General features: G+C 33.3%; 2 protein-coding genes across 6 annotated transcripts; one reads left to right on the top strand and one right to left on the bottom strand.

The window, feature by feature from the left end:
* Positions 1 to 1,238: 1,238 nt before the first annotated feature.
* Positions 1,239 to 6,756, top strand: LOC7479529 (probable plastid-lipid-associated protein 13, chloroplastic). 5 transcript variants are annotated; one of them, XM_024602974.2, is made up of 7 exons: positions 1,239 to 1,657; positions 3,013 to 3,134; positions 3,244 to 3,306; positions 3,464 to 3,560; positions 4,079 to 4,295; positions 5,300 to 5,352; positions 5,442 to 6,473. In XM_024602974.2, the coding sequence occupies exons 1-7, from the start codon at positions 1,397 to 1,399 to the stop codon at positions 5,688 to 5,690; spliced, it is 1,062 nt and encodes a 353-aa protein (XP_024458742.2). In that variant the 5' UTR covers positions 1,239 to 1,396; the 3' UTR covers positions 5,691 to 6,473. The 5 variants fall into 5 exon arrangements, with proteins under 5 accessions (XP_024458742.2, XP_024458741.2, XP_052309926.1 ...); XM_024602973.2 differs by having other exon boundaries at positions 1,242 to 1,657; positions 3,223 to 3,306; positions 5,442 to 6,471; XM_052453966.1 differs by lacking the exon at positions 5,442 to 6,473 and adding an exon at positions 6,505 to 6,756 and having other exon boundaries at positions 1,248 to 1,657.
* Positions 6,757 to 9,765: 3,009 nt separating this feature from the next.
* Positions 9,766 to 11,015, bottom strand: LOC7455645 (VQ motif-containing protein 17). The gene has a single exon (XM_002309270.4). It carries the CDS (start codon positions 10,516 to 10,518, stop codon positions 9,985 to 9,987), a length of 534 nt encoding a protein of 177 aa, XP_002309306.4. The 5' UTR covers positions 10,519 to 11,015; the 3' UTR covers positions 9,766 to 9,984.
* Positions 11,016 to 12,768: the final 1,753 nt, after the last annotated feature.

The raw sequence follows: 12,768 nt of genomic DNA, 5'->3' as shown, positions 1-12,768 counted from the left end.
AGAAGAATTGAACATCAAATTAATTTTTCAGATTTGGATTCAAGGATGAATCATTTCAAAGAGGGAGAAAATATACAAACTAAGTCGATTCTGAATTTTGCATTAAAATGCTTAATGACTAGTTTTATGAGATCAGACATATCTCTCAAACTATACATCGAATCAAGCTAAAATCTTACAGGAAGATACTAGACATATGAAAATATATTGTGGTAAAAATTCAAGTTAATTGGAGTTCAATAACATATCATGTAAATTGGTTGCATTTGCTTTTACTGTTTTAGCAGATTTGTTGATAAAATGTTATTTCTTGACTAATTTTGGCTACAAGAGTTTTTAGAGTGATTTAAATTCATTAAAGAACTGAAGTAATTTCTTTCTTTAGATATGTGTGGCTATTATGAGCTCTATAAATATTTTAGTTTCAGTTATATTTTATTTATTTTGGTTGATTGGAGAGATTTTTTTATATTTTTGGGTTTGATTAATTAACTAAGACCCATGCTTGTTTGAACTTAATTATTAATTAGTTTTCAACTATAGCCCAAGACTTGTTTGGATCTATGTTTTCGGGTGTATTAGTATAGGTTTTGGGTCAATTTTATAAGTGAGCAAATTTAACCCACAAAGATAGTTTCATCAGAGTTTTATTTTCAAGAGTATAAATACTCCTTGTAAGGACAAAATATTTAGACTTAATAATGTTACTGTTGCCGAATTTATTTAGCTTGTGTGAGAGAGATTCTCGTTTTTTTTGTTCTCTAACAAACTAAATTGACTTATAAAAAATTAACTGGTTTTGTAGCGTCTTTCTTATACTTCACGTTCATGAATTAATATTTGTAGGGTAGGAGTTTTTATTCTAATAATGCTGGTGTTTTATGATAAGTTCTCATTGTGTCACACTCCTATCAAATCTGATTTAGTTTTCTAGATTGTATTTTAAATTTATTAAAGGGTCGCTTAACTACGTAATCAATAGGTTTGCATAACGATATCTTCACTTTTTAAAATGTTTTTATCTTAAAAGATATTGTATTATTATTATTTTTTATAATTTTAATGTGTTAATATAAAAAATAATTTTTTTTTAAATAATAATTTAATATATTTTTAATTAAAAATCATTTTAAAAGCATGCTTAGCACGTTACCAAACGCACCATTACTCTCGTTATCATGACCCAACTACCTTACATGAGTAATGTAATTTCCCACTTCCAGGCCCGATAAAACCACATGAAACTTAACGTGTTTTCTGCTCTCATCACTTTCCGATATAGAATTATTAAAATAAAATAAAAAGGGTAAAAACCGGTTCTTGCTCGGAACATGATAGTACACACGAACACAATTCACAGCACTGAAAGAAAATCTCAGCAGCTCTTGGAATTTGAATGGCTTCTTCTTCGTCGTCGTCATCATCATCTTTAATCCAAGGAGGCTCACTTCCTTCATTCTCTGCAATTCGCTCACGCCATTCATCTTCGGCACATTCTTTTCTACGTTTGACCAAGTTACCGGATAGTGGCCGGAGGAGCTCAGGCTACCGGCGAATGGCCTGCACCGCTATGGTACAACAGGCTGTATATGGGTCTCCAGCTATTTATGCTAAGGAAATGGAGAGACTCTCTGCTAAAGAATCTCTGCTTCTCGCTGTAATTACTCCCTCCCTTCCTGAATTATAAGAAAGTTTATTCATTTCTCTGTATTGAAGTTAAGTTCGATGCAATTCGATGATTTTGACCTACGGTTGAATGCTTTTGAGTGGATAATCTCATATCCTAAAGAAATTTAAGTCATTTCTTAGTTTGCAGTTAGTGGATACAAAGTAAGAAATGAATTCAAAACGGAGATTTTGTGCAAGAAACTGCTTTTTTTTTTTTTTAATATATATATACATGCTAAGCCAAACAGAATAAAATCCCCAATTCCTGAAGCAGAAAATGCGAAACCAAACATAATAAAAAGTAGAAAGCAAAAACCATGCTATACAATCGACTAAAACTGAAGTAGCTAAGAAACTAGAGTACTAAGTCTCCAATTGCTGCTAAAAGAAAATGTCGACTCTGATCAAAATATTCAGAACCGCTCTAATAACCTTCGCTACCTGTTTTCTTTGTAAAAAAAAAACCCCAATGTTCCATTTCCTTCGAGACAGCATATGCACAAAAGCTAGCGATTGTGGGATGCTAATTTTTGCAGAACAGACACAAATGACTCTTTCTCAGATTCTTCTTGGCCCAGATGAATTTTATATCCCAATCCCGTATGTAAGATTCTGTGCCAAACAAATTATTTTTTGTATTTAGACATGAGAAAAATAAGTGAATGTTCTATCTCTCTGATGCTTGATTACATAGGATATAGACAGGATTAATGCTTCTCCCCGTACATATCTATCTCTCATTTGTTGATGCTCCCTGTTTAGGATAGTTGATAAAGCTATAAAACTGGTTCTTGGGAATGTCTAGAGAGACCCATAACAGTTTGTGCCAATCAACCTGATCTGAACTGGAAAAGATTAAGCCGCAAATTTTGGTCTGTTATTCTGCCATTGCTTCAGAGTTTTCAGGAAGCCATTATCAATCATTTCCTTGAATAACAGAAACAACTGTTGCATTCCCTTGGATACCAAAATGAAAAAAAAAAACCTTTTCCCACAAGCCTTTATCAGCAGGCCCTCGTTGCCAATTGTCTCACCAACAGAATGTCATTTTGACACTAGAAATAGCATAATCAATATGACTCCAAGCTAATGGCCTAAGATTTCTCCAGCTTTGAAAGGAATCCCTTGGCACTTTCATAGTCCAAGTGTTTTTGCTTCCTTGGTTTTACTAGTTTACTAATTTCACAGGATTAATGCACTAGTTTGTATAGCAGACAACAAAACTCTTGCTTTAAATGTTGGTCATTTATGGTTTGTTTCATTAATGGAGTAAATAGTATTGCTTTGGAAACTCTTGATGTTTGCTAAAGGTTTTTTTTTTTTTTTGCATGTCCAATGATTTAGTTCAAAGATTCTGGCAGTTTTGAAGCTCTGGTCACTGGACAGACAACAGATATGCAGCGGATTGATGTGAACGAAAGGATAAATGGTCTTGAGCGGCTCAATCCAACTCCTCGACCAACTACGTAGGTGCTTAACAAAGCACTTCCATTTGCTTATATGTTGTTTTTGTCATTTTTTTTTGAGATTTCTACTTGTTATTGAGCTACTCAGGTCACCGTTTTTGGAAGGTAGATGGAATTTTGAGTGGTTTGGAGCTGGAAGCCCTGGATTATTTGCTGCCAGATTTATATTCGAGTGAGTACCGATGGGTCTTTGTTTCTTATTTTCATCTTCCATCCTTTTCTATTTCCTACAAGGAATGTGATATTTTTATGGTTGCAACTTATATGGGAGTTTTTACTTCACTGGGTTAGTCAATTTAAATGACAGTTAATTATCTTGGTTGTTGCAGGAGATTTCCTAAAAATTTCGCTAATTTGTCTAAAATGGACATGGTGATTAAGGATGGAAATGCAAAGGTTACAGCAAATATGAAACTATTATACTCGGTACCCTTCTATCTTTTAGTGCTCTTGTTGCAATACTTGCAAAATTTTGCTACCAATAATAGAATTAGAGAAATTCTCTTGCACTGAATTTCTTACAAATAAAGGAGGAAAGTTTCTCATACCTCTCATGCAGTAAGCATAATCTTCTGGAGATGCATACTTCATGTAGATGTTGGGTAGTTGTATTGAAATCAAGGCCGAAATTTATGCATGATCAAAATCACACCTCAAAATTCTGAAGTTCTGAACATATATAATAACAACATACCCATTGATAATAATATCTGTGTAACAGAAATGAAGTATTCTCCCAAACAATTACCTGATTCAACCTGCCTGTAAATATCATGGAAGGTTTGAAGTTATAGCAAACATGAACCCATCCTTGAGATATATCAGCAAATCTTTTCCAAGCACAGATGAAGACAACTTCCAATTAATACTGGTGTGAATATTTTATGTTTGCTCTTGTATATTTTTGAGCTTTTGTTTGAATTTTTCTCTTCTGTCTAATGCAGATAGAAAGCAAATTCATTCTGCTCTCCAAGTTAACTGTGGAGGGACCTCTTAGAATGAAAGAGGAATATGTTGAAGGGATTCTTGAGACACCAACCATCATTGAAGAAACAGTACCAGAACAGCTAAAAGGTGCATTTGGTCAGGCTGTTCACACAGTGCAACAACTTCCTGTTCCTATTAGGGATTCCTTTTCTAGCGGGCTGAAAATTCCTCTAAGTAAGCATTTTGATGTTTGGATCATTTTCTCTCTATCTTATTTGAGAATTCTCCTTCCTAGCCAACAAAGAAGAACAGGGTACCTCTAGACCTCAGTCATATAAGATCTGAAGCTTTAGCCATTTTGTTGTCCCCGTACCCCAGCCCCTTCCTACCATTGTCTTGGACATTTTGGGGATTCTCCCTTCTAGTAACTCATTTAGCTGTAATTGTAGCTTGACATTTATATTGCTCATCTGGTCTACCTTTTCAGGCTGTTTAACTCTTTCTAGGAAATGTTTCTGCTATTCTTTTATCAATAAACTCAAATTTTGGGTCAGAAACCTACCCCAAGATGTTTGTAAATATCATATGCATCCCTGATGTTTTCATTTGAATTTCTTCTTTGTAGATATATAATAGTTTCCAAACAAAAAACTGTTTTTCTTTTTAATTCATCGTTGATTAGTTATTTATGTATACTCTTTTTTGTGTGTTTGTGAACCGTGTTCCATTGCTATACCAAGGGCACTTTTTGAGAACACTGATTTGAGGTCATGCTATGTAAAGAACCTCAAGGCTGGTTTCCAACACTCTTCTGTATTCAAGAAAGTTGACCCTGCAGCATATATCAAGACTTGATTAATTGCCATACATTTTATGTGTGCTGCTGTTAACCAACTGCTTGTGTTGTGTTAGACCTACAATTATGTTATAGCAATTTAGCATTATTTCAATCTATGAAGTTTCACAGGTCCAGAAATTCCACTCTCTTTCAATTGATTGGAATCCCTTGTTGAACTTGGTCTATGAATACGAGATGATGATCTTGTTTCAAAGTTCTACCTTTTTCTTTTTTGTCACAGTGGCAGTTACTCACTGCTAATATCCTGCTCGGTACAACAAGTTTTAAATGAAAAGAAACTCGAATTTCAGGGGTTATAAACTTATAATACTTAATGATGCCCTGTGCTTTTCGTGCTTGGATTTTTTAAATTGCTAAGTTTATTTGTCTATGCCTGCAGCCAGTACTTTCCAGAGACTCTTCATGATTTCGTATCTTGATGATGAAATACTTGTAAGTACTCAACTTGTTATAATTTATCATATCATTCTGCAGCATAGAATTTTTTCCCTTGAATTATTATTCAAATGTTCTCATTGCAGAAGTGGATGAAAACTGCACATAGGATTAATCTGCCATCTGAATCTTGTTTCAGTAGCACATCAAGAGTAGTCTTTGCACAAATTTTAAAAGGAATTAGATATGAAAATGTCAAAAGTACATGCCATATTTCATTCTCATGCGATAATATACAAAAAAGGAGCTTTACGAATTCTAGAGTACTATCTGTTGTATTTATTAACTTGGGAGCCCTATCATGGATGGATGTCTCCATCTACCAAGATTCATGAAGGCTAATACATTCTCTCCCAGCTTTTCTCTCGGGTCCCTTACAAGCAGTGGCGGATCCTAGAAGGCACAGGGGAGGGCAATAGCCCCCCTAGGTTTTGAGAAAATTACATCTTGGTCCATGCACTTTTAAAAGTAACAAATTTTATTCTTAATGTCAAACAAATTCGTTTAATTAGTTGTGTTCTTGTAAATAGCAAAATTGTATATTGGTCCTTGATTTTTATGAATAACATTTATGTGTATTTATGAAATACATATGATGAAAGAAAATGATTGTTTTAAATCAAATATTTTTATAAAAATTTAGATTTTTTTTAACGCACATGCAAAAATATTTGTTCAAGCTGATGAAAAAAACTCTTGTTTAATTTATGCATGTGATTTCCACCAAAAATGATCAATTTGTAGATAAACTATATCTATGAACAATAAAATAGATAATTATCATATTATTGATCTTTCTTCCTCAAGAATTGTTCTCAGGATCCGCCATTGCTTATAAGGAGCCTGAATTTACCTATTTGGTTTTCTTTCATTACATGTTCCTATCATCTCTTGCGACCATTTTAGATTCAACACATAACATGGCGTTCACTACAGATATAGCTTGTATAATATGACCACTTGCACTGCTGTTGCCAAAAGGATGGTCATGCGGAAGTATCTATTTTGCATGGTCATAAATATATGTTTGCAAAACAGAAGGATAATTTCAAAGAACTAGCAGTTGGCTTTGTGAAAGATATGTAAGAACGTAAACCAGGAAAGTAGACATTATCAAATTTTGAGTATTTTTCCTGGTTTTTGACACAGATAGTAAGGGATGCTGCTGGAGTACCTGAAGTTCTTACAAGGCTGGATGCACCAGCCTCTCCAATGGCAGAACCAACTGCAGAGTATGAGAGCTAGAGATGTGAGAACTGATTGCAGAGTATGAGAGCTAGACATTATCAATAAACTGATTGTTTATTGTTTTTTTTTCTCAACCTTCTAATACAATGTAGACTAAACAGTTTCCCTCTCACCACTCTCAATAAGATGGGCATTCATTCCCTTTGATGCTTATTTGCTAGTTGGTTTCCATTCACTAAATTTTTGCTGATTGGAAATAAAATAATCCTTCACTGACAGGAGAAGTGATGAAACTTAATTTCTTCTTAAAAGTGTTCTCAAGGTAATTGCTGAGATTAAGTTGTTGGTTTCAATACAAAATTAGTGGTGGATTTGTTTGAGGGTCACTATCTGCGCATACTTTCAACCCTCGTGGTTCTTGTCCATCTCTCAAATTCACTCAATCTGCAAACTGTATGGTTCCATTCTATGCATAAAATTGTGACCCAGGGTATGTTTTACTGGTAGAAATTGAAAGCCTTTTGCCAAAAGTTGTAGAGGATTGAAAAAGATAATGAGAAAAGTTTAGTGACGAGTGTGAATATGATTGATTAAGAGGGTGCCGTGCTGTGTGACTCCATGCTTTGCTTTCATGCTGATAAAACCTCACCGCATCAATTGTTTCAAAACTTTGCCTTTACAGATCATCTAATCTTTTTGTTTTTATATTTTTAAAAATTATTTTTTTAATTTTTTATTTTAAATTAATATTTTTTTTTATGTTTTCATATTATTTTAATATATTAATATTAAAAATAATTAAAAAAAAATAAAAAAACATTATTTTAATGTATTTTTTAATAAAAAATACTTCTCACAATCTAAACACCTGTAATATAGAGAGAGATTTTTACCCTATTGTCCATGTTGTCTAGATTGTCCTATTCAGGACTTTCCTAAGACTCCAATGGATAGTTAGATATTCATCCATCTTTTCCAATGACTTGAGCAGAAGAAATGGTTTGGTCATTGCCAACAACCATTAATAATGCAGGAAAACAATCATCAGTGGGAGGGCATTTATCCAAGATTTATGGTACCAAATAGAAGGGCTTAGGTCATAGTGTTTTGCATAATAACAATACTTTCATACAAAAAAATAACAAAAATAAATAAATAACAAAGAAAGAAAATAAGCATGGCAAGCTCCATTTGTGGCCTTAGGAAACAAAACAGGAGCAAAAGGGTCGATAGTATTGATTGTAAGTTTGCTTAGCCCCTTTGACTTGCATTCTGTACGTCCCCATGGGGGAAGCACGTCCATGGTGATCTGTATGTAAATTGTTTTTGGCTTCTCGAAAAATAGAGGAAATTAACCTGTAGCCTCCCTGATTTATACTGCTCTGGCTTGCATCGATCGGGCTCTAATGGCAAGCTTTACGCATCAGAAACAGAAATGCCATTTCCTGAAACAATCCCACCTCTAAGTTCTAACCCGTAATGCCTTCAAAACCCAGTGGAAGCTTTCCAACATTCAGTTAAACCTAATCCGCAAGTGTTTGCACAAGTTGTCAGGACTTGATGGCCTAGGATACGAGGAGTTCATAGCCTGTGAATTTCTAACCTCTTGTGCTCTACTGTAAGTATAATGGAGCTTCTTTCTGAAAACACGTTAGGGTTTTTATGACCTCAGGCTGCTAATCCAAACCTTGAAGTAGTTGTAATGGCCCAAAATTATCCACATTATCTCTTGTAAATGTTCAAAAAAAGACACATCCAGTAACAAAGTGGAAGATTCTTCCTGTGGGGATTTAGGGAAATTCATGGCCAAGTACGTAAATCATCTTGACATGTCTCAAATCACTTAAATGCTTGTTCATTCAAGAACAACACATAAGGAATAATAGTGAAAAACGATATTTTAATTTGCTCCTTATGCATGATTAATCGGAATCCAGGTATTAAGTTCTTGTTTGTTACATGAAAAGTGATTTCATGGAATTAATTCTCTAAACTTACTTTTTAATATTTGTTTATTATTAAAAAAGTTATTAATGAAAAACACGATTTTTAAAAAAGTATTTTTATTTTATTTTGGATGAAATATATTTTTTAAAAGTTGTAAAAACTTTAAAAATATCATTTTATTTGTTAATTATATCAAATTTGATCCTCGATCTTTTTTATTAATGTATATTTTGTTTTGAATCATTTTTTTTTAATTTTATCCTTTAGAATTTAATTTTTATATCAATTTTGATTCATATTCTTTTGATTGTTATTTGTTTTTCTCTTATTCTTTTCTTAATTGAAACGTTTTTATCTATAAAATAATTTAGTTTCTACTTTTTACTGCTATTTATTTTATTTAAAATACTTTACGAGATTTTATTTTTTTTCAATTTCATCCTTCATCAACTTTTTTATCCGTCAAATTAGGTCTCTATTCTTTAAATAAACTTGAAAAAATAAATTAAAACATTAATGAGTTATTTTTCAGTTTATTTTTCATCACATAATCAAATATTAAAAAGTATTTTTCAACTTATTTTTTATAAACTTATTAAATATTAAAAAATAATTCATTTTTAAAAATTTACTTTCTACAAAACCATTTTTTTTATATAGAAAAATTACTTTTCAATAAACAAGATTAACATCATAGAAACTTATTGGTGGAATTATAATAAAAATTGAAGGAATGCTGTAAAAGGAAACTGTACATAGATAGTGTTTCTTCTTTATCTCATTTTAATTTTATGTGGTCACTCATAGCCATTTCATACGTTGCCATATCCTAACACAGCGATAGCGTGAGAGAGAGAGAGAGAGAGAGAGAGAGAGAGAGAGAGAGAGATAATGCACAATGTACCAAGAAGATAAATAATTGAGAGACGACTAGCTGTAATAAAAATTAATTCTGTTGAAATGCAATTAAGTCTTGCAAGAAAAGTAATTTATTAATAATTATCATAAATGTGTTAAGAGTTTTGCACGTTCATGTTTGGTCTGCCAAACCAGACAATGTTGCTCTCCATCACTGATCAGAGAAGAGGGAGTGAGAGAGAGAGAGAGAGAGCATAGATAAGACAAAGGTCATGGCCACATCCAAATGAAAAGAAACAAAAGCAATCTACAGTAGAAATTCTTGGAAAATTAAAAAAAAAAAAAAAAGGAGCAGCTCCAGTTTACTTCTATTACATCCACACATGGCAGAAGCATATATATATATATATATATATATAAGAAAATGCAATTTCTGTTCTTCAATTTAAAAAGAGAAAGTTTTTCCTCTTTATTTACATCAAGAGAGAGATTAAATAGAGATAAATGAATTAGAAAAATGAACAAATTAATAAGCAGAAGAATTCATGAGTTAAACCAATATCTAAATTAGATCCATATTATATAATCCCAAAAAAACACAAAAGCCAGATGTAATCAAGCATTTGCAAGGATCGTTTAGGCAAGTTGAGTCTCCCCGAACCCTTGCATGTGATTAGCATCCATTGGCAGCAATGGAAATTCACCAAGCTCTTGAATGAAACCATCCAAATCTGTAAATCCACCTAAGAACCCACCTGAATTTGGACCATTCCATATTTCTTCTTCCTCTTTAACTCTTTCTCTAGACCCCAAAGTACTCCCAAACCCGCTCCTTAGCTCAACTTTCTTGGTCATAACAGGCTTGTTGTCACATAAGTAGTTGTTGTTGTTGTTGTTGCAGTTTCTTGGTTGATCCTGTGTTCTTGCGCTTGTTGCTTTCTTCTTGCAACCCCCCTTTTGAACAGTTGGTTTCCCTGTAAGTCTTTGCACCAACTCTCTGAAGTTTGCAACATCCGTCTTGATGATTTCAGGAGCAAAGATGTGAATTATGCGTATCTTTGGCTTGACTTTGTCTATTGTGTGTGAATCTCTATGCATGGTTAGTGGTGATGCAGGAGTGATTGAACTAGGCATAAAGGCTGGTCGTTTCCTCATCATAAGATCCTCCATTCATGAAGAGAGAAAGAGAGATCAGGTGAGAGGTGATCAGGGAGTTGGTGGAGTTGTTTAGAGGAAAGGAGAGGGTTTCCTTATATATAGAGGGGCGGAGGGGACGAGAGCTGACAAGAAGTGGAAGGACAAGGGAGAAATTTTGAATAGAAAAACAAGCTGTCTGTCTGTTGTGTGTGAGCCAAGAGAGTTAATAAAGTAACAGAAGCCATTTTGGTCCCACGATCTCTATAATTAAGATTGAACTCTTCAAATTTTTAATTTGAATATATACAACTGTACTCTTCTAGGCTTGCATTTTAGAGAAAAACATGATAATGTTTTCAATCATGTTTGAAATGACTGAAAGGCCCTGTTCTCTGAATCTAGGTTGATTCTGGGCTCGTTCGTAATGCTTTTAAATTCCCTAGTTTTCCCTTGTTTTGGAAAGAAAAATGTGCTAGTGGTTAATTGTTTTCATGACTTCCTCTCATCAAATTCATGCATATACTAGCACTAGCTAGCAAGACATCAGCAAGACATCAGCAGCAGACAAATTGTTTCTCCTTAGACTCTACTTCAAAGAGAAATAATTAAGGGTTCACGGTAAAAATTACTATAAACAAGTAGCATCTTGAACAATTTTCATTTTGAATGAGTTTTTTTTGTTAAAGGAGAGAAATTTTCATTTCATAAAGAATTTTCTTGAATTTTTTTATTAAATGGAACCCTTGAACCATTGCTTCAATGGCTCTTAACTTAAACCGGATATGTTGATGACAAAACCATGATTTAAGTGCAAATTAAGCAGGCTTCAATTCTGAAATTTCTGTAGCTATATATAGCAAAATGGCTTGCTTACTTTCTTGAGCGACCAAGGGAAGACTTCCTTTTAGTTCGATCGAGAGTGTTAATTTAAAAAAACTATCCATGATCATGGTTTGATATCGATTAGTCTTGCTGCAACAATATTATTCATTATTTAATGTTCCTTGAATTAAGTTTTTGGGAGCTTAATTAGGATTTGATTTATTAATTATAACCTATATATAGAGCAATAAACAGCAATTAACAAAGTGGGTTTGGTTAAGAAACACACACAGACGTGGAAAATCTTATAGACATTAATTACAGAACAACTTATGCATCATTGTTATTGGACAATTAAAATAAAGAGAGTTGCTCTCCTTCTTGCAACATGTATATGTTATATTCTTCTTTTCTTCTTCTTCTTCTTTTATTATCAATGTAGCAGAAGACATATAACCCCCAACAAAAGGACAAATTAACCTCTTTTTTGGATAATCATCAGGAGTAAAAGGACAAATTAACCTAAACATTAATTATACTTATCACCATTGTTGACGAGCCCAAAATTGTAAAGTGAGCAACATCCTAAATATGGGAGGGAGGTCATGAAGTGTATAATTTTAGGTTTGTGTACAGTGATTCCACTACTACTACGACTACTTGTGATGACAAAGAATCCGCGTGGTTGGAAGGAACAAAAACGAGTGTCATGGCCTCCATGAACGGCAGCCGTAACACATCGTCAGTGCTAAATGATGTTGGGATTATTTTTTTTCACACACAAATTCTTTCCCTTTATCCATTTATGGTGAAAGATTCTCTCAACCTTCCACCACACATATGCATATTGCACCAGACAGAAAAAAAGGCACTGTTCTTTTTGTTATTAATGTGCATGCTGGCTGTTCTTGCTGTTAAGATTCTCTTTCTATGTTTCCCTCTTTAAACTAAAACGAGTGCATTAATTCCCCCCCTCATATTCTTAGGTTTAAGCCAGCTCTAGATATGTGTAGAGAAATCACGAGTGATCAAATTTAGGGGCAAATCTCAACCAGCAGGGTCGGTCCATAGACCATATATACGTAATTTCATATAAAAGATCGTGTTCATGAGATATATATATATATATATATATATATATATATATATATATATATATATATATATATATATATAAAGAAGAAGAAGACTAGGGTTATTTTGCCTTTGGAAATAGACTAGCTAGGATTAATTTTAACAAGGATGTGAATATTTATAATATTATCATAGCTAGCTTCGATGATGATTTAATTTGCTAGCTAGCTAGCTAGGGTTAATTTGATTTTATAGCTAGAAAACACTACTCCAGGCAAATGCTTACTCGGTCTCTAAACCGACAGGAACCGCATATAACCTCAACGAAAAAGTCCAGCAAAAATGATATTCGAGCATGTTTACCTATTCAACTCAAGACAAGTAACA

This window comes from Populus trichocarpa, chromosome 6 (genome assembly GCF_000002775.5).
Source record: "Populus trichocarpa isolate Nisqually-1 chromosome 6, P.trichocarpa_v4.1, whole genome shotgun sequence".
NCBI lineage: Eukaryota > Viridiplantae > Streptophyta > Magnoliopsida > Malpighiales > Salicaceae > Populus > Populus trichocarpa.
Note: the sequence above shows the minus strand (reverse complement) of the source record. Positions and strands in the feature narration are given on the sequence as shown.